The sequence below is a fragment of the Astyanax mexicanus genome, chromosome 2, assembly GCF_023375975.1.
Source record: "Astyanax mexicanus isolate ESR-SI-001 chromosome 2, AstMex3_surface, whole genome shotgun sequence".
In the NCBI taxonomy this organism is placed as follows: Eukaryota; Metazoa; Chordata; class Actinopteri; order Characiformes; family Acestrorhamphidae; genus Astyanax; species Astyanax mexicanus.
In genome coordinates, this window is record NC_064409.1 from 31,690,442 (window position 1) to 31,712,680 (window position 22,239).

General features: G+C 36.7%; 1 protein-coding gene across 2 annotated transcripts in view; it reads left to right on the plus strand.

The window, feature by feature from the left end:
* Positions 1-22,239, plus strand: part of LOC103023565 (chemokine-like protein TAFA-2) — an 81,985-nt gene that overhangs the window by 39,782 nt on the left and 19,964 nt on the right. For both annotated transcript variants that reach the window (XM_015602945.3, XM_015602946.3), the window contains exon 2: positions 4,818-4,918. In XM_015602945.3, coding sequence (XP_015458431.1) covers positions 4,819-4,918 — 100 coding nt within the window. In that variant the 5' untranslated portion in view covers position 4,818. The remainder of the gene's footprint in view (positions 1-4,817; positions 4,919-22,239) is intronic.

Here is a 22,239-nt window from a genome sequence, read left to right on the forward strand (position 1 = left end):
TAAATAGCAACAGTCATTGTAAATATATCTACGCTGATGGGTGTGGTGGTCTGGACTGGAGATGTATACAGTTACATTTCTGGCGTATTGCTTTCTTGTCAATGGAAAACACCGATGCGCCACTGACTGAATGGAACCTAGACAACAGTCATCAGTCAGACGTTCATTGCTATCTTGGCAACACGGCAACACACCCCCTGCTTGTTACACACAGGCACATATACATGGACATGCCACATTGCACAAACATAAATTTTATATCAACAAAAAAACGAATACAGAATAAAATAGCAGTGCTGTTACTGTAAATGACCTGCTCACGCACCTTTACAGCGTGAATGTGCAGTTCAGTTTTTTTATCTGGTCAGAAGCGCAGAAGCACTGCACCGTTAAAATACAAATCCACCAAAGTTGCAAAGAGCGCACCTGGCTTATAAAAGAACTTGCAAGTGACATGCTGATTGGCTTATTTCATATTATGCCCCAAAACACACTCGTGATTAATTCGAATTAGATTAAAAGGAAAATTATTACATGCCAATTTTAGGCCACGCAAGGCATACTTTTCCCGCCGTTACGATAGCAAAGACACGCTAGCACAGCTGACGGCTTGGGCAAAGATTGCAAACATAAGAGAGCACAAGCAAAATCCCATGGAAGTCACTTATATTGATTAGAGCATACAAAGGCTGCAGAAACAGAAAGCCAGATTATTAAAGGACAGAAGAGCCTGCACACGTCTAAAACATTAAGGGGATGATGATAATCTATTCCACAAATATGCTAAAAGGACCAAATACATACAATGACATTTCAAAGACAATGGAAGTGTAAGAGGTGTAGGAAGTACAGCACATCAGGACTTAAAAACATTAATGATTCCTGGATCTATACCTATTAAAAACACATATATTTTTGGTGATTTTATTGTTTTAGTACATAATTTGAACGGACAAACTGTCCATTAGACTGTGCCAAAATTTCTTGATGAATGGACCAATAGAAACTCTTCAAAATTACCTGAAATAAACTCTTTTTACATTGACTTCCATTAAAAGTTTACAAGGTTTTTCTCTCTCCTGTAAAGTTGTTGTTTTGGAGATAAGTGTTTTTCATTGGACAGCGACGATATATTTCTACTTAAAAAGAAGTGCAAAAGTCCACCTAAGTATCAAAATAAAGGTACTGTAATCGAGCTCAGCCTGGCTGCTGTGTCTGTTCGCAAATCTGCTCCAATCCTGTTGAGCCCTGTTGAGTTAGTATTGTCTAGCATTGATTAACCTGCTCCAAATGTCTACTTTTCTGGTGGAAGAATATTTGGACCTGATTGTTTTATACAGCACTCTGCCATCTTGCATGCACAGAGCTGTGTGATTGGTCACTTGTCTTATCTCTTTTTTGAGAGCCTATGTTTTCACAGGCTCAGACATAGAGTGTGTAACTTCTTTTTCTATTCAAAACATCTCATATAAACATACTCCAGTACATCTTTACAAATAAATAGTTTGCTTCTATATTATTGTTTACAATCTATAGCTATTAGGGATGCATTAATCCTGTTACTGGTATCAGTATCAGGCCCGATACCATTTACTCATACTCCAACTCGCCAACGAGGCTCCGATATCAACATCCAATGCCTTGTGCCTAACTCACATTGCTGCTCTAACAAACAAACACATTTATGACTCTAGCCTGAATTATTTATACAGTGGTATGAAAAATTGTTTGCCCCTTTGATCATTTTAATTTTTTTTACATGTTTGTCACTTTTAAATGTTTCAGGTCATCAAATTAATTAGTTTTTAATTAATTTATTTTTGTCATTTTTAAGTCTTCAGGTTAAGATTCTTTAAACTGAATTTTATTTAGCTCGTCTGACTCTAACACAGAATCACTTTTTAGAGTGATAAGCCCAACAACTGTTGTCACATTTTTGCTCATCCCTTGCAGGGGTCTTCTTATTTATGCCAAACACATAGAGGAATGAATTGCCCCAGCGACCACCTTAAAAATCCAAGAGTTTTCTGTGTTTTTCTGCAGTGCACCTTTTGATCCATCTGAGGATTTTATTGCAAAGCTGCTGTGGTAAGCCTGCTGCCACAGCTGATGTGCATAGGCACCAAGGTCACAGTGAGCTGTTTGAAACTGTGCTCATTGGCCTGTGGCTATTCAATATGTTGTGGAGCGAGGGAGGTGATGAAAAGGAAAGGACTTGTGGGGTAAGAAACTCCAGAGTTCAGAGAAAGTAGCCTAGACATTTTCTCCTTCGCTCACTGTTTTGCAGCTATAGCAGTCACTCTTAGATTAAACATAGAAAACAAATGTGGCACGGATAAAAAAAAAAAAAACACACAAATGGAGGAACAAACTCCCAATTCCAAGTCTAATTATGCCAGTCTGCCAGATATCCCTCACCTGAGATACGTAATGAAGATGAATGATACCATTCAGAGCAAAGCAAATGAGAACAACACAGCCAGCACTTTAAAAAAAATCTTCAGTAAAGAAGTTTTATGTTAGATAACGAATGATTCGTACACTCTGCTTCCTTTAAATTCGTCAGTGTGATGCTGCTGTGTTTATTCAACCTATTTATATAGGTTAGCTATATTTTTTTCTATGCCCACAGCAATCGTTGAACAAAAGTGTTTTAGTTCTGCATGTATTGGGTTTACAATGCTTTAAAAAAGGCATGCATTAAACATAAATTGCCCTAGTGATTAAGTGATCTATAGGGGAGTCGTCAACCAGTTTTTGCAGCTTGATTAAGGGCGTGTCAGTGTGTCTTTGCTATAATAATGACGGGAAAAGTACATCCTGTGCAGCATGAAACATGTAAAAGGCATGTACTTGTTCTCTTAATGAATCAGGATTTGTGCATGGCTGTGCATCCTTGTGTGTGTAAAAGACTAATACAGCAATGAACATGTTTTTATTTAATGTACCTGAACACACCTCACTTCTATAGGCGTAGATATATATTCAGAAGCACTGTTGCTATTTAAACAAAGCAGGCACAAGGCGTGAAAATACACTGTTGACAGGGTGTAAGATGGTTATTTTTGTCTCAGGGTCTTACTAAAAAAAAAATAAGCATTTTTTATGCTGATGCATGAACATGCCGGGATAGGCTGTCAGATTGACATAATAAAAAAATAACAATATTTATTGGCGAAAAGGAAATGTGATTATAAGAAACAAAATGTATTATTGCTTTTCTTTCAGCTGCAAAAACACCATACTTTATTTTATCATCTACTAGAGTCTACTGACTTTTGATTATTCTATTATTCTATGTAAGAAGAATTTATAATTTTTTTTACTGTGAGATTTACTGTTTACTACTACAATCTTTTGAGTTGTATGTAATGTTGGTGGTCACAGATTCACAATGCTTTTCTTGGAAATCATTTATTAATACATTTAGATGCTCTAAGATTTATTTTATAGGACCTTATTTCTTAAACTTACTAATGCTGCGTAAAAATTGCTGTTTCAAAATAAATACAAAAAGTACATAAGTGTTTTAAAATGCAATTAAAATGACAGGATGGTATAAATACAATTTGACTTTTTAATTAATACCACACCAAATTGAGTATTTTTATTTATATGTTTGAGGATATTAAATAATCAGTACTGGAGTCCTAAAGCCAGCTGAGTTGTCCTTTAGTTGTCCTAAATAGGGGTGTGTGTGTGTGTGTGTGTGTGTGTGTGTGTAATCTACTGTATGTGTTGTTTAAGGAAAGCATTACCCTGCTGTGTAACTGTCACCCCTACAGTAATTACTACGTGTTGTTTTCCCTCGGCGTAATGTGTTTTCCCCAGATCATAATTTCCTGAGAACTGTAGAGGGTGACTACTGTCTCAGAAATGAAACGTGCTCACAGTCCAGAGGCAGCAGCTCCAGATTACAAAAGCAAAAAGAGAGAATCAGAGAATCGTTATAATAAGTGGGATTTAGTGGGATTTGACTGTTATGAACTATATTAATATGTATTATTAATAATTAGAGCAATTAACAGTCAGATTTTCAAACCCATATATTTAATAAAGTGAACTCTTCATGTTGGCAAAGCTGGAAATAGAGAATTAGGTTCTTAGGTTCTTTTGAGTGGAATTAATTTGATCTCTAAATGTTACTGTTTAATACTGGCTACACCTTTTAAGAGTTCTTAAGTAACATCAAAGTACCATTTAAATTGATTGAATGCCATTAATAGATACATTAAAAAAAGTTATTTAAAGCACCAAAATGTGTATAGCAACTCTGTTAAAATCACCTTTTTTCATATTTTCTGTATGAAATTGATTGAATAAACGTTATACAGCAAACAAACTTAATTATAGCATTTCAATTTTTACATCTTATTGAATTAAATTTACTTTCTGAAAGTGGGGAACATAATGTGTGATGTGCGCCATAATTTTTTTTTTATATGCCACATTTTGTTTTTATTTCCCAGTGTGTTCAATTCTGCAAATATATTTTGCAGTTGTGTATTATAATTTGTAGCCATACATTCTCTATAGATTTTACCAAGCAAAACCTGCCATTTTGTACAGTTATTGGTGGGATTCACTGATTTATTAATGATTTAATTAAATTATTCAAAACACCTCTGTGGATGTTTTTCACAGTCTGTTTGCATGCGTTCAAATGACTTTGACTAACCCTTACCCCTTTTATTTTTCATGCAATGTTTTTGTTTTAATTGAGTCATTTTTTTTATGTGAGTCTGTAACTGTGATTGGCTGTAAAACCTATAGCATATAACAGATTCTGATCTCTCTCTGTCTTTCTCTCTCTCTAGGATGTTTAAGAAACTCAAGCAGAAGGCTTTTACACAAGTTCTGCTGCTCATCTGCATGGTCTCACTGTTGCTATCACCAACAAATGCTGCAGGACATGCTGGTGAGTTGTACTAAATTTTCCATGTTAATGATTTTCATTAAAAAACAACAAAAACAGCGTATTAGAGGAGCAGCTCTAAAAAGGAAAGGCTAAGCCCATGATACTCGACACTAGACAAATGTTTTGCACCTGCACTGATGCTGTATTTAATTGCTATTTTAAAGTGCTTAAAGAGTAATGCGTACATATTTTGTGTTGTCACTGATGTCACTTAATTAATCGAACTGATTTAATTATTGCCTTTAATGATGATCTGGGCGAGATGTGATGCACTGCTATAATTCTTTATTTTAATTTAATATCGCAGTGCATCATAACATCTCACTCAGATCCTCATTAAAGGCAATAATTAAATCAGTTCAAATGAAATCAAAGTAGGGTAAAGATTGATAAAGTGAAACAGTTTTTTTTTTTTTTTTTTACTAAAAAATCCTAATACCATATATATCACAGCATAACATCATGTCGAGTGTAGCATGTCCTTTACACAATATAAAATATATATATCAAACAATTATAGGAGGGGGGCACTCACAGTGTCAGAGTGGGATACTTAATTTCTGTTTTAAATAAAAGTGCATAGGCTAAAATGATTTTATAAAACAAAATACAGGTTTTACAGTCATATATTTAAACTCTGAAGCATACAGTAGGTCTTATTAATTATGGCATTCAACCTTAATAACAAGAATAAATACAGTTGTTGAAATAGACATACTATAAAAAAGACTGACTTTATCAACTACTCTCTGGTTATCATGCTGGATATTAAAATATCTTTAAAAAAAGTACTGTTTATTAAAGAATTGTTTAATAACTCAAATCATGTTTTGGTGTGGGTAATAAGCCTTAACTTGCTGCCCCACTTTATTAATGATACTCATTCTCAAATTTGCTTCTGTTACCACAAACAGCAGAATATCTTCTAATATAATAGTTTACAAGACATTTAATTTAATTATACCTTTTGTAGAATTTCTGCCACAAGGCTACAGTTAACTTTCATATGCAAATTAACCCTAGGTCAAGCTTTGGCGTGTGTTATATTAATTTATTTTTATTGGTTTCTCATGCTCCTGATATTTGGGGTAATATCCTCTCCTTAAGAATTTAGAAAACCCTTAAAGAACCTGATACAGATATTACTATAGCAGTGGAGTACTAAAGTTCAGCAACATGGCTGCTGTTTAACAGGTTAACTTTAGGGCATTTCATGTTTTCAGAAAGGGGGCAGATGGTGCAGAAATTGATTATTACTGTCTGTTTCTTAATTCCTCTCTGATGAGGAGCTGAATTTAGCTTTTATTAACTTTTTTACCATCCATCTTGCCCGTGATTCTCAAAGCCCACTTTTTTGACTGCGCCTACAAAAAAATAACAAAATAAGATTTTTTAGGCACAGTCTAAACAGAGGACTGTGACTGTGAATGACTGGCAAGATGGTGCCAAAAGTGACCAAGGAAACTCACAAATGTAAACATTTTTCCTTACATTTTCCATTTAAAAATGACTATAACAACTTTATTACTATAGTTTAATGTGTAGTTTCAATGTTTTATGGCCATTTTTGTCACATCAAGCTTAAAACAATCTCTAGTACTCAGTCTCAGTAGCTAGCTGGCTAACTTTCCTATTCCACCTTAAATAATGCAATGGATGGTAAAAGCTGCAGCATTAAAAGTTAAACATAAAAACAAATACAAAAAGTTAATAAAAGCTTAATTCAGCTCTTTATCACAGAGGAATTAAGGAACAGACAATTATAATTAGTGCTGCACCATCTGCCCCCTTTTTGAAAACATACAATGCCCTGAAGTTAACCAGTTAAACAGCAGCCAGGTTGCTGAACTTTAGTACTCCACTGCTATAGTTATATCTGTATCAGGTTCTTGAAGAGTTTTCTTAATTCTTAAGGAGAGGATATTACCCCTTCCCCTTCTAACTCTGTTCCAATATGTAGGGGTTCAAATTAGAAATGGGATTGGGCCTATGTGTCCCACTTTACAGAGTGTTCCACTTCAATCTGTGAATTTAAACTTACAAATGCAATGAAACAGCAAAAGACTTCTTCTTCACAGTACTAAAAATATTCTTTTTCTGCTAAACAGAACCCCTGGATGACATGTGTGCGGCTGCTTACCTTGGCAGGCAGTTCTTTGCACATCCAATTGTGAGGCAGCTTTCAGACATTTAGAGAGGAGCAGTGTGATGAAGTGGCAGCAGCGTTTTCTGCCTCATACTCAAGATGCTCATCATATTAGCAGAGACTGGATCAGAATTAGCTTGCATGAGTTCAATTTCCATCTGCTAATGTCAGTACCCTCTAATTTCCCCAGGGTTTTATTTCTGGAACTGTACACCTATTGTCATTCATAGCAGGCAGAGCGGATGGAGAGGGTGCAGCATTGGGTGGAAAGTGGATTTGTCTCTCAAAATTGAAAGCAAGTGAATATATGTGCACTTTAGATGACAAGCAATGTAAATGACTGTTTTACCTCACACAGAGAAATTGAGCGTTCTCAGTTCTAGCTGTTCAGGGATGAAAACTAATATCAGGCAACCTATGCAATGTTCACTGTCTTCTAAATGCAGAAACTGGAAAAGCTATGTTTAAAATTGGAAGCATACATGCCTGAATTCATGCATGAGTGTAGTGGCCTTTTTATACTGCGACTCATAAGAAACCACTAGTCCAATGTTTCTGCATACATTTTCACTTTCACTTGATGATTTGAAGAAGAACTGGATCAGGCTGAGACCTAATATTTATACTTGGGTTTCCGGGACAGTTTCCTGGACAGGGATAAAAAAAAAAATGCTGTTTAGTCCAATGATAGACAGATAGATAGACAGGCAGACAGATAGACAGGCAGACAGACAGACAGACAGACAGAGATACTTCATTGATCCCAGAGAGAAATGCTACATGTACAATGCAAAAATATCCTTAAGATATAAATAAGATGCACCAGTGTGTAGTAGCACAGAGACAATAAATGAAGGTAAAAAAAAAACAACAACAAAAAAAATCCATACAGACCGAGTTACTGGAACATAGATAAGAATAGACTAATTTTGTGTGTGGAAAAATGCTTCTTATTGTTTAGCATGTAAGAAAAGCAGAGACTAGAAACTAAATATAATGTTATGGCTATATATAAATAATTTGTAATTTTGTGCAGAGGTGGAAAGTAACTAATTACATATACTCACATTACTGTAATTGAGTAGATTTTATGAGTAATATGTAATTTTTTAAATGTGGTAATTTTACTTTTACTCAAGTTCATTTTGACACAAGTAATTTACTTCACTACTTTGGAAAACTCCCAATTACTGAGTAAAAAATAAAATGCTGGGTAAAAAAACTTGTTTGAATAAAAAAAAAATAGTTTTGTTCTCCGTGGCAGTGCAGCTGAACTTTTCCCAGCAGTGTTTATTTGCTAGTATTGACCCACGCCCTTGACTGGGCAGAGAAGAATAAAAGAGGGGGAGCGAACTCAGAGTATTTGGGGTGGAGTTCGGGGCAGCTTCGCTGTAAAGCGTGAAGCCGAAGCCCCTCCTCTCATGAAGAGAAACATGAGAAAAAATTAAATAAAAATTAAAGAAGGAGGAAGATGGGGAGGAGGTGGGTGCGAGGTTGTTCAACGAGCAGGTAGAGAGGAAGTGACGGTTTAAATAGGGAAGGAAGTGGGAGGAGTGAGGGCGTGGATCACTCCCAAAACTTAGTTATGGATACATAACTCCACTTACGGTTAGTGGGAGAGACGCAGTGTGAATCAGCTGTGTAGCCTGGGGTCTGTGTGCGAGGCTTGGGGGTACCGGTGTTCTGTCGAGTTATGCTACCCATCAAAATGTGCTTCTTTTACGACACTGTGCATACCAACATTCTTTTTTGTATGATTTCATGTTTTTAATGATATTTCCTTAAGTTTTTATGGGAAACAATAAACAATCTGCTTGAATGTTAAAAAACATATAAATAGCAGTTAAAGCAGAGCAATGGCAAGTAAAAAATATTATGAACTGTAGAACTATAAAAATACGGTTTATAGTCACGTATATGACCATAACTTTTTAACAGTAAAGAAAAAAAGGGATCATAGAAACCTATGTCACTTGTTCTTAAAAATGTTTTATGGGGTGGTCTAAACAAATACTGCCTGAAAGGTCAACATTATTTAATTTATGATTTGTACTTTTTTTTACATCAAATAAATAAAGGTAACTATATAACTTTTACTCAAAGTAAATTTTAAATTGAGTAATTTTTAACTTTTACTCGAGTAGATTTTTAGATGGGTACTTTTACCTTTACTTGAGTAGAATTTTAGCAAAGTAAAGGTACTTTTACTTAATTACAATTTTTCAGTACTTTTTCCACCTCTGATTTTGTGTATGTAAGTAATTTGCTGAATTACTGATTTTAACTTGGAGCTTTCATTAGGGAAATAAACTAAATAAAGTGTAGCTGCATAGGAAACGTACCATCAGCTGTGTGTGTGTGTATGTGAAAGAGAGACAGTGAGAGAGAGTACCTGAGAATTTTAAAAATATGTTCCCGCATCTCATTTAAGGAAACAGCAATGTTATTATATTTTATTCTGTTTATTGTTGCGCAGAGCAGAGCATGCTCTGAGGGGTGTACACGCGATGGACATGCACAGCTATCTGTTCACTGTTGTCTAGGTTCATTTGAGTCAGTGGCGTCCCTGTGTTTTCTGCCGCCAAAATAGCAATACGCCTGAAATTTACCTGAACACAACTCACTTCCAGCTTGCATACCAACTGGTCCTCTAAATGCTTTATTGGCAATAATTCTGGTGATGGGGAAGGCCAAGGAGGTGCGACCTGCTCCACAGAAAAGGCAGGATTAAAGAAAAGGCACCCAACTATCATCAGATCCCAAACAGAACCTGGATTTGCAGATAAAGATAATGCTGTAACAGTTCATAATCACAGTTTATAATGCTTACACATAAAAACAGGCCTGAAATGCGCGTTTACAACATCTCACGCAAGAACTGTGATTTAAAAGGAAATACTTAGCGTGAAAATGATTTAAGCAATTCCTTCAAAAGATTGGAGAGAGAGCAGAAATTGCAAATAAATGCGCAAACCATCCTCACGCGTATTAGTTTATACTGCATAAATCAATATTAAAAATGTGAGAATAAGGGAGATTAACCCTTATTTTGTCTGCAAGTATACATATACAGCTCTGGAAAAAAATAAGAGACCACTTTAGGTTCGGAATCAGTTTCTTCGATTTTGATATTTATAGGTATATGTTTTCAGTTAAATGAATTGTTGGTTTATTCTATTAACTATGGGCAACATTTTTTCCCAAATTCCAAATAAAAATATTGTCATTTAGAGCATTTATTTGCAGAAAATGAGAAATGTCTGAAATAAAAAAAAAGATGCAGAGCTTTCAGACCTTAAATAATGCAAAGAAAGCAAGTTCATATTCATAAATTAATCTTGGGTCTACCCGCTTTAAATTCAACTCTTCTGCAATTGGGTTCAACAACCCTCCGGGCTGGAGAGTTACTAGTCTGTAGCACTCCATCCCATTACACTTCATCTTCCAAAACAGGATTTGTTTTTGTGGCCTGCCACGTAATGGCTTGGAAAATACCTGGCCTGCGGCCAAACTTTATTGCCGACCCCTGATATAGTATGTCTTGTGGCGTTTCACGTGGTTTTACTCTAGGGCCAATGAAACTGATATTAATAATTATAGTGAAGGCCTGAATTGTAGGATTACATACAGGTTCTAACAGGTAAATCACTAAAAACTAACCAAACTAACTAATGTAATGGTAGGAAAATTGCAGGTGTAGATTTACAGATTTCAGTCCTTGATATTTTTTAATTGCGAGCATAACATTTTCAGAAGTCATCTATAGTAACACCTTGGAAATCGTACCACAGGTTGAGAACCTCTGAGCCAGAGTTAAGCAAAGTGAACCCAGAGAAAGGAAACATCATAAACTGGCAAACGTTGCTCTGCTGGGGTACTGCACTAAATTACTCTGATGGATGGTGGATGCTGGATACAGTATTTTACTTTAGGCTCTCATGCCTGTGATGTTCCCTCTGAGAGCTCGAGAGAGAACAGGGGGTTTCAGCTGCAGGCTCAGCTGCATTACTGCTAGACCAACTGAAGAGGCAGGAAGACGCTCTTTTCAACCTAGAGTCACCCAGTTTAAGCCCAGGAGACCCAGAAAATCACAGTTCCTGACCCAAAATCTCTGTCTACTGCCAAGAGGTTCACTCTAAACTTACACACAAAGCACTAGTGCTCTGTAAGATTCTTTAGTGAGAATATTTTTTTTTTTGAACAGTCAGGTTCTTTGTTGTTGAGGAAGGTGAAGTAGGCCAATTGGATTTCCCCCAGGAATTCTGCTCTGTAGTGATCTCAAAGGTATACAGATCTCAAAGTCATCATCTGGAGTGAATTTTTTTTTTGTGTGTGTGTTAGGGCCAGATGATATAGCCAAAAAATTCTGAACATTATTATGCTATAGTGCACTAAAGTGTATTTTTAGCCACAATATTAATCAATATATTTAAAGAGTGCAAAAATGAATTTTATATTATACTTTAATTGTATAAAAATAGTGCTAAAGTCTTATTTAAATAGTGCAAAGTGGTACTCTTTTAAATATACTTAAGTAACATTTAAACATACTACTTCATATATGTAACCCCATATTCTGAATATGCTTCTGATAAAATTACAATCCATTTAATTAGTATTAAAACTGTATCACCATTATACACCAGATATATTAGGAATGTATGTTATATACATTAGAATGTATGTTACATACAATATGTTTACATTAGAGTACAAATATGCTTCTTGCTAATGTCTTTTGTAAGAAACACACTTCTAGTATACTTCATTGAGTATAAAAATATACTTTTAATATACTGTACTTCTATTTTTAGCATGTTACAAATTTACTTTCAATTTTACATATGTAGTTATTTAATTTACTTAATAAAAAGTTACATGATACATTGCAGAAAAATATACAAAAATATATTGGGAAATAAGTATTTTAGAAGTATATTGAATTACATTAAACTAAAAGTGTACTTCATAGTAGTCTATTAAAAAATATTTATATTATTAAAATAAAAGTATGATCAAAGTTTATTTGTAAACATTTGATGTTTGGTATTAATGTACTTTTAATATATTTTATGTAAGTACATAATCCTGTTAATATATTTACAGCATACTTAGACATTTTTCAATATGTTTTATGTACAATTAAGTATATTGTTTTCACCAGGGCACCACCCTTGGTGTATATAATCATGCACCTATAGAGCTGGGTGATATGGTGAATATACTGTATTACAAAATATTTAAAACATTCACACGCTACACAGTATTTATGGTGTTTTGATATGCAGACAAAATGCAAGTGACAGATTCTGCTATTCAAGTATACTTTAATGTATAGAACAGTGATTTTTAATACATTTTTGCTGCACTTCATCCAATTTAACAGGATTTCTTTACACAATCTGCAATTATTTGTAAAGTTACTTCTGTATTCTTTAAGCACTGATAATATTATCAAAGCATATTGTTGATATGATGAGAAAAATTGATTATAATACAATAAAATATTGATATATTGCCCAGCTCTCGAGGGCATGTACCCATGGCTGGATTACTGACCGGGCCAGTGGGGCCAGTGCCCAGGGGCCCTTGAGGTCAGGGAGCCCTGGAGGGGCCCTGGCCCAAAACATTTTGCGACACCAATGAACATTTATGATACAATATATTTTTATTTCCATTTTAAGGATTCTCTGGCTATTAGGGACTTTAACCCCAGGGCCTGTTGGGGGCCCTAGCCATGCTTTTGGGCCTCTTATGAAAATGGATGAGGCATTGTGGCTCCGAGTTCTGGCTATTAGGGGTCCTAGGAAAGAGGGGGGCATATTTTTAGAAGGCCCTGGTTATGAGAGCCCTTTTCAGGGGGCCCTAGAGAAGAGGGCCCAGGGGCCCAGATTATCCTTAATCCATCCTTGCGTGTACCATAAACAATAGCTTTCAGAGTAGCAGCAGATATTTAACAAAGTACAACCACAAATCAAGAAAAGTTGATACAGTTGATTTGAAAATTGCTTTTAAAGGTTGCAGAAAAGTAACACTGCTTATCACCCACTGTGAAACATGGTGGTGGCAGCATCATGCTGTGGGGATGTTTTACTTTAGTAGGGACAGGTAATCTGGTCAACATAATTTACATAATTTGAAAACAAATGCAAAAACATGATTTTTCTGCTTGTTACTCCTACTCCTACTACTGCACCTGCGTACATCTCCAGAGCAAGGGGGGCTTCTCTAACAGATCACTCACTCTCCTCCGCTATTTACCCAAGCAGCAAGCTGATTGGTTGTTTTTGCTGAAGGGCAGGAATTTATCAATAAATGCGAGCTGTGATTAGCGTTACTAAATTTCAGTCATACTGTGGTCATTAGTTTGTCTCATCTTTAAAATGTTGAGTCTCTGTCTGTACATGTTTCCACATGTGATAAAGGCTTCTTCTGTTTTGCACAGTGAAGTTTTAGGACTATTTGTGAGTGTAGCTCTGTATTGTGATGTTTGACAAGTGTGACAAAGTATGCCTGTGTCCATCTGGTTCTATCAGCTGAATCTTTACGCAGTGCCATCTGAGGGATCAGTGATCAATCTTGCCCTTTATTTAGCCTTGCCCTGAAATTCCACTGTAGAGGTAAAAATCCCTTCCAATTTTGCTTTGAGAGACATTTTTTTCTGTATTTGTTTTTGTATCTTTAACCATCTTTGGTGCCCAATTTTTGCCTCACAGAATTTCAGGGACAATTACAATTGTGTACTAATTACTAATACTAGCAAGTTTTTGAGTGTGAAGTAGCAGTGTAGATTAAAGTTTCCTACTTCAGCATCCACACACACCGAAACAATCTCAAACCTCCGATCACGTGTTGGTACAGCAAGCTATTGATTGCTTGCACCTGTTCTCCAGTGTATATATACCTCTCACTTTAATTTTACCACGGCCAAATATTGCAACTAGTTCTCTAGCTCTCATACAACATGTTTTCTGGTTTTGTCTTCTTGATATTGATCTGTTTTATTTTGTTTTCCCCTTTTGCCTTGCCTTTGCCATTGCCTGCCCAGTTACCGACTCTTTTTGTTTATTACCTTGCCTTTTTCCCTTTCTCTGATATTTGGTGTTTTACCCTGGACTGCCTTTTAAATCATAATTGTCTTTACCTCATTACTGGCCCTAAACCACATGTGTCAAACACAAGGCCGGCGGGCCAAATGTGGCCCGCCACGTCCTTTTATGTGGCCCGCGAGAGCTTGTAAAATCTTAGTGTCCATAATAAATAGGTCAGAAGCATTCTTTGACCAAAAACTACATTTCCCACAATGCTTGTCGATTGTATTACCCGCGAGGTTACGGCTTACTGCCACTAGGAGAGATATTTACTGCCATTTAGGAGAGATATAAGTTATGTGTAAATATTTATAAGACAATAGCTGACAAAATCTGTTTTAATGACGTTAATAAACATCACTGTGACAGGGCTAGTCGCAGTTTCACCACAGCAAAGGACGAAGACGTGAATCACTTATCTAACCAGCCTTTACTGATTTCTGCCCCCAATAACCGTTTCAATAACCTCCAATAGCCTTTAATAGTCTTCAGTAGCCCAACAGTCTAACCTTGCCGCCGTGGTGTGTCCACTAAACTCCGTAGTTATAAACATCCTGAGGTTAGCAGCGCGCTAACTGACCTGTTTATAATGTAATCCCAGCAGTGACTCCGTGATGGCTGCTTTAAACTGCTACTGTTAGCTGCTTGGGCTGAAAGATGAACTGTATTATCCAGTTAGTGGGGTTAAAAATCTTTATTTCATACACGGAAGAACTTAAAAATGTTAAAAACGCTCCAGACTGGCTCAGCTGAGCCCTGTAGCCCGTGGCTGGGCTGTAGCTCTGACTCAGTAAAGACTGCGGGCTTGTGCTGCTGCAGCTCCCACTAGTGGTTGTATGAGGAACTGCTAAATCTGAGGAAATGCTAAATCTGTCATGTTCTTAACAGCTCACAATTTTTTATTTTATATTTATTAAGCCTTATTTCAGTATCAAACGTTTTGATCAAAGTTAATATAACTTGTATTTTATGTCATTTCTATTCACTTGAATAGTTTGGTTCTTGATTGATGGAGTTTTTGGATTTCATAACATGACAAATTAAAAGGATTTATGTTAATAGAGCAACAAGCTAACATTTTTTCCATGCAACTGTAATATTTGATTGAATAAATAATATATTGAGAGTTACTTAACATTAAAGAGTAATTACATTCATTTTATATTACATCTGGTTACATTTTCTTACATTTATAAGTTACATCTGGCCCTCAGAGGACAGCCAATATGCCAATGTGGCCCTCGGCCAAAATGAGTTTGACACCCCTGCCCTAAACAATCCCCTTGCCAACTTTTTTGGAATATGTTGCATGTCTGAAATCAGGAAGGGGGGTTTATTAACAAATGAAATATGTTGGGATCTGTTTGTTAAGTTTATGTAATGCTGCATTGTTACAAAGGTAGGTGTAAATGTTGCAGTGCTGTATACACAATGCTCTGCAATGAGAGCACTAAGAGTTTAATGAAAGTTCAGTGCAGTCCTTTTATTCAGACATTTGTTCATTTGAGGTGTGCTGTGCTCATGCCTGCATCTCTCACCCATGTAGTGTAATACCTTTTACCTCATAAAGTGAACATAAAAGCCTTTAACAAACAGAGGTCAGCAGGGTCATGCTCCAAAGGGATCAATTTATAAAAAGTGCCCCAAAATGAAAGTGAAATTTCTCAGAAGGAAGTGCATTGAATCAGGGGCGCAGATGGAAATTTTGAACTGGGGGGGACCAAGCTGTAAAATCATATATATATGTATATATATATATATATATATATATATATATATATATATATGCTGCAATAAACTTTAGAATATTCACTTTTCTGATCAACACTAGCCATACTGAAACAGTTATTGGTCTGGTATGTCAATATGTCCCCAGTGCCATCTGCGCGCATTCTTACACCATGATGCCAAATCACTGACAGCCTAGAGACAATCGGCCTATGATACTTACATTGTTTGGTTTTTGAAAAAACGCTGTTATTGTTTTTTGTTTCTTCATTGCTACAGCCTAGGCAAGACCAGGAAGACAATGTTAACATTTTACATCTTATAATTTCAGTTAACAGTGACTGTTTACTAAAATAACATCATAATAACATCATACATAAAATCAATGGAGAGAGCCGCTGCATGCCTCGGTGCATGCCGGCTTGGGTTGCGTTTAACGCAGCTCCGCCCTCCGGCTCAACTTTATTCAAATAAATCCGGCCGCCGCACTGTGTCCAGTCCAGCCAATCAGGGAAAAGCAGGCTGCGTCTTCACACACACACACAAGCCTCTTACACACACACACACACACACACACACACACACACACACACACACACACAGAACAGGCGCCTTTCAACCACAGAAGAGAAGCTGAAAGCGGCAGAATATGGATTTATAGAGCTATAGGTTACAGTGAGGTTGGTAAAAAAATAAAAATATTAAACTTATGACTGTCTACTTCTGTTGCTTCATTTTAATTCAAAAACGAGCAAGGAGATCCAGCGCAGCGGATTGCGTTGAAAAAAAGTGCCAGTGGACACGTACCGTAAGGAGCTGGTAACTGCCTGTGTCTGTAGTCTACAGGCAGTTACCAGCTCCTTAGAACCCCGGACTTGAGAAGGTGCGTTAAATTTACATTGGAACTGGAACACGGAGCTCCGAACAATGTAACCTCTGAACTGAACGCTTCCTAGTTTAAAAACGAGGGCATTGTGGAACACAGAATTCCACAAACGTACAGTTAATTAAATTAAAACCCCAACGTTTATGCTTGTAGATGCTAGATTTCGGATGAGGTCACTATAAATCCGTCCCCAGTGCCATCTACGTCCATGCATTGAATTGTGGTTTTGTAGGAGGTGGAGAATAGGTTTAATATTCTACACAAATATAAGAGCCATACATTCTCTTATTCTCTACTGCTCTGCTTGTTTAGGTCATATGCGTCATTACTCAAGTAAAAGTATAGATACTAGGGTTTAAAATATTCTGTATAAGTTGAAATATCAACATTTAAGCTTTTTACTCAAGTAAAAGTGTAAAAGTACAAGTCAAGTACTAGACAAGACTACTTAAAGTATAAAAGTAAAGTAATGTAAGGGTTCTATAGTGCACTCCCCCCTCCCCAAAAAGTTTTTTTCTAAAAGACATTATGATTACAAATGTCATATTAAACTGTTTTTGGTAATATATGTGGGATGCAATAGGCTCCCTGTTTCAGCTGCATATATGCCCATTAAAAATTAATGTAATTCAGTACAATGTAAATATATATAAGCTCAGTTGGGGCATTTGACTTGGATTTTCTTTAATCTCTGCACGGATCATCTTTATACTAGGCTACATACATCTGCTTTGATCTTGCTGGAGTGTGACGTGTACCAATAGGGTGTGGGAATGGTATATGTTTCTACTTCTCATCCAATCACCATCAGATTCACTCTATTCGGATGAAGAGATTTATCTGGATAGGGGTTTGAGTTTTTTGAAAGATGAGAAGCCGGAATAAAAACAAGCTGAAATGAAACAGGAGTAACAAGGCTGTTTTTTACATAAGAATAATAGAAAGTTCAGACACTTTCTGTAATGTAATGTAAGGAGTAGAAGTGAAAAGTCATCTGAAAAAGAATTACTCCAGTAAAGTACAGATAACCAAAATTTCTACTTAAGTAAAATAATGAAGTATTTGTACTTTATTACTTTATACCTCTGATCATTGATATAACATGAAAAATATACAGCATATAGCATGAAACAATGTTAGAGACGGCATAACGTTAGTTAGTTAACACAATTTTAGTTAGTTAACACAACGTTAAATTGTGTTAACGTTACTTCAGAAATCTGTTTACATTCATATTTACTTGTCTGTTTAAAAAGGATCTCAGTTCTACATCAGTCATAACGTAGTGGGGACTTCTTATTTCTGTGTAATAGTATGCTGTAGATGTACAGTACAGGCCAAAAGTTTGGCACACCTTCTCTTTTTCAATGAGTTTTCTTTATTTTCATGACTATTTACATTGTAGATTCTCACTGAAGGCATCACAACTATGAATGAACACGTGGAGTTATGTACTTAACAAAAAAAGGTGAAATAACTAAAAACATGTTTTATATTCTAGTTTCTTCAAAATAGCCACCCTTTGCTCTGATTACTGCTTTGCACACTCTTGGCATCATTCTCTCAATGAGCTTCAAGAGGTAGAGTCACCTGAAATGGTTTTCCAACAGTCTTGAAGGAGTTCCCAGAGGTGTTTAGCACTTGTTGGCCCCTTTGCCTTCTTCACTCTGTGGTCCGGCTCACCCCAAACCACCTGGATTGGGTTCAGGGCCGGTGACTGTGGAGTTCAGGTCATTTTTTGTTAAGTACATAAAACTCCACATGTGTTCATTTATAGTTTTGATGCCTTCAGTGAGAATCTACAATGTAAATAGTCAACGAAAATAAAGAAAACGCATTGAATGAAGAAGGTGTGTCCCAACTTTTGGCCTGTACTGTATATCCCCAAAGCCTGTGCAATTCTGTGTTTGTTCTTAAGAGTGTGTGTATGAAAAGGTCTGTCAGACACATCAATAAAAATACACAGTGTTGTTCAGCCTCCAAATGTCCTCTATCTTTATCCAAATATCTCGGTGGAATGTCAGTGGAAACAGAAGTGCAGAGAGGCTCTTATTTGTTTGTTCAGTCATACCTGCGAACACTTCGGGCCTCTGGGGGAAACGTGACCTTATCTTCACAGAAACGAAAAACGTGATCTGAAATAACACTGTTCTGTGGGTAACTTGTCTACCTCCCTCGGTACCTCTGAGCTATACAGTTCACGAACCTGACAAAACCTGGCATGGAAAATTTGATTTTCTGTAGTTCATATAGCATATATCCATGTCCATCCATATATCTACCCAAGCAAACCTATACCAAAGAAGAAGCACACACACCAGCCACTTTATTAGGTACACCTTGCTAGTACCGAACCCCCTTTTGCCTTTAGAACTGCCTTAATCATTCATGGCATAAATTTAACAAGGTACTGGAAACATTCCTCAGACAGTCTGATCCATATTGATATAAAAGCATCACGCAGTTGCTGCAGATTTGTCGGCTGCTCATCCATGATGCAAATCTCCCATTCCACCACATACCAAAGGTGCTCTATTGGATTGAGATCTGGTGACTGTGGAGAACATTCGAGTACAGTACAGAACTCAATGTTGTGTTCAGGAAACCAGTCTGAGATGATTGGCACTTTATGACATGGCACATTATCCTGCTGGAAGTAGCCATCACTGGATGGTACACTGTGGTCATAAAGGGATGGACATTGTCAGCAACAATACTCAGGTAGGCTGTGGCGTCGACACGATGCTTAATTGGTACTAATGGGCCCAAAGTGTGGCAGGAATATATCCCCCACACCATTGAACCACCACCACCCGCCTGAACCAGCTGTTGATACAAGGCAGGACGGATTCATGCTTTCATGTTGTTGATGCCAAATTCTGATTCTACCATCCGAATGTTGCAGCAGAAATCGAGACTCAGCAGACCAGGTAACATTTTTCCAATCTTCTAATGTCTAATTTTGGGAGCCTGTGTGAATTGTAGCCTCAGTTTCCTGTTCTTAGCTGCAGGAGCTGCACTCGGTGTGATTCTTCTGCTGCTGTAGCCGATCATCTGCCTCATGGTTGGATGTGTTGTGCTGATGTTCAGAGATGCTCTTCTGCAGACTTTGGTTGTAACGAGTGCTTATTTGAGTTACTGTTTTCGTTCTATCAGCTCAAACCAGTCTGGCCATTCTCCTCTGACCTCTGGCATCAACAAGGCATTTGTGCTTACAGAACTGACTCTCACTGGATATTTTCTCTTTTTCAGATCATTCTCTGTAAACTTTAGAGATGGTTGTGTGTAAAAAATCCCAGTAGATCAGCAGTTTCTGAAACAATCAGACCAGCCCGTTTGGTACCAACAACCACGCCACGTTCAAAGTCACTTAAATCACCTTTCTTCCCCATTCTGATGCTCAGTTTGAACTGCAGCAGATCGTCTTAGCCATGTCTACATGCCTAAATGCATTGAGTTGCTGCCGTGTGATTGGCTGATTAGACATTTGCGTTAATGGGCCGTTGGACAGGTGAATCTTATAAAGTGGCCAGTGAATGTATGTACAGTACATTTAGAACATTTAAATTATTTGTATTCTTTCCTTAAATGTCATTTTCAAATGGTGCATACTGCCAGCCCTCAGTTCTAATCACTGGATAGCTTTTTAAAAAGCACCTGGACACTTAGGGTCTTATTTTAGCGATCTATAGACAAGGCGTCAACTGTGCACAGTGCTGCATTTTTTAAGGGCATGTCTTTGCTATTATAACTACAGGAAAAGTACACCTTGCATGGCTTAAAATGCACAGAAGGAATGTACTAATTCTCTTTAATATAATCAAGGGTGTATTTTAGGCATAACGTACAATAAACCAATCAGTGTGTCACTTTCCGTTCCTTTTAAAATCCAGGTGCGTCTGACATTGGCACATTGCTATTCCAGGGGCGCAGCTTCCTGGACATATGTAACACTCTTCAGCAGAGAAGACGCTATGGATTTGTGCACTGCTGCATGTCCATGTGTGTGTAACAAGCATTTTGTACCTGCATTGAGGATGCACCTGTGTTGACAATACCCTGGCAAAATAGCAATAAATGTCTGTCTAGGTTGTTTTTAGTCAGTGGCCCGCCTGTGTTTTCCTTTACCAAGATAGCAATACACCAGAAATTTACCTGAATGCACCTCACTTCCAGATCACCATGCACATCACCATACATACTGTATATTCACAAGCACTGTTGCTATTTAAACGATGCAGATGCAAAGCATAAAAAATAGACTGTTGGTTGGGTCTAAGATAGCAATGAGCATCACGATGCGTCTTGTGCAGGGTGTAAGATAGGCTGCTTAGTCTCTGCTTGTGTTCACTTAGCTCTGAGCCTTATTCATTTATTAGTGTGGATTTATGGTTGTGACCCTTGCTCTGTCTATTTCTTACCTTTTTTTTTTTTTACTTTTTTCAGTTTTTTTAGACTTTGCTTGTTAAACTTTTGCTTGTACAAAAAAGTCATCTGCAATATCACCTGCTTCTATCATACTGTATATATATATGTATATATATATATATATATATATATATATATATATGGTGACACATACTAATAAATAGAAAATTCTAATTATGAATATGGATGAATTATAAGAATTATTAACAAATGTTAATTCGGACTTTGTTTGCAGATTATTTTTTTTACATGCACAAGCCTTTGACAAATTCAGTGCAAAAGGAATCTGCCCACAGATTCTGTTATTATTAGTCATGCAAATGCAGTATAATTAGGTAAGCTTGTCTGTATGGGTATGGAACAGTGTGAGGGCAGGTATCCAGACTCTCCTAATTAGTTGTTTACCACATTAGTCAAAAAAAAAGATAGAAAGAAAGAAAACTGCAAGCGCAGGAGGAGGACACCTCATGGAAATGTCACAAGCAATTAAAAGTGCACAGAGCCATGCTGTCTTTAAATAATTCAGACAGTGCTGGGGGAGCACGGAACCGGCTAAAAATACTGAGCGCTGCACTTTTTACTCAGAGTAGGAAAGTGTAGGTAGAGCCAGACGCTGGTATAGACAGTGGAGCCAACCTTTCTGGAAATGCTCTGACCCTTACACGTTCATTTCTTGCTGTAAATGTATTGCGTTTTTAGTTCTGCCGCTCGCTTGTTTTTCTGACTTCTGCCGTAGCCTGTAAATCCAGAAATATAATTTATCAGTTGTCTAGTAAATGAAGGATATACAACATGACACTCTGGTTCATGTCATACATCTCATCATAAATGGTCCATTTGTGCTTCTAAATCAGTTAATCCTACAACGTGATGTTAACATCTAATGTATCAATTACAAAAATGTAGGTACCTCTGGTTTAATTACAGTTTTCTCAAGTACTCAATTTTAAAATGTTGGGTTACTAAACAAAATGTAAATAAATGTACATAAAAAAAACAGAATGCAGTTATTTAAAATCTCATGGGCTCATATTTTATTCAC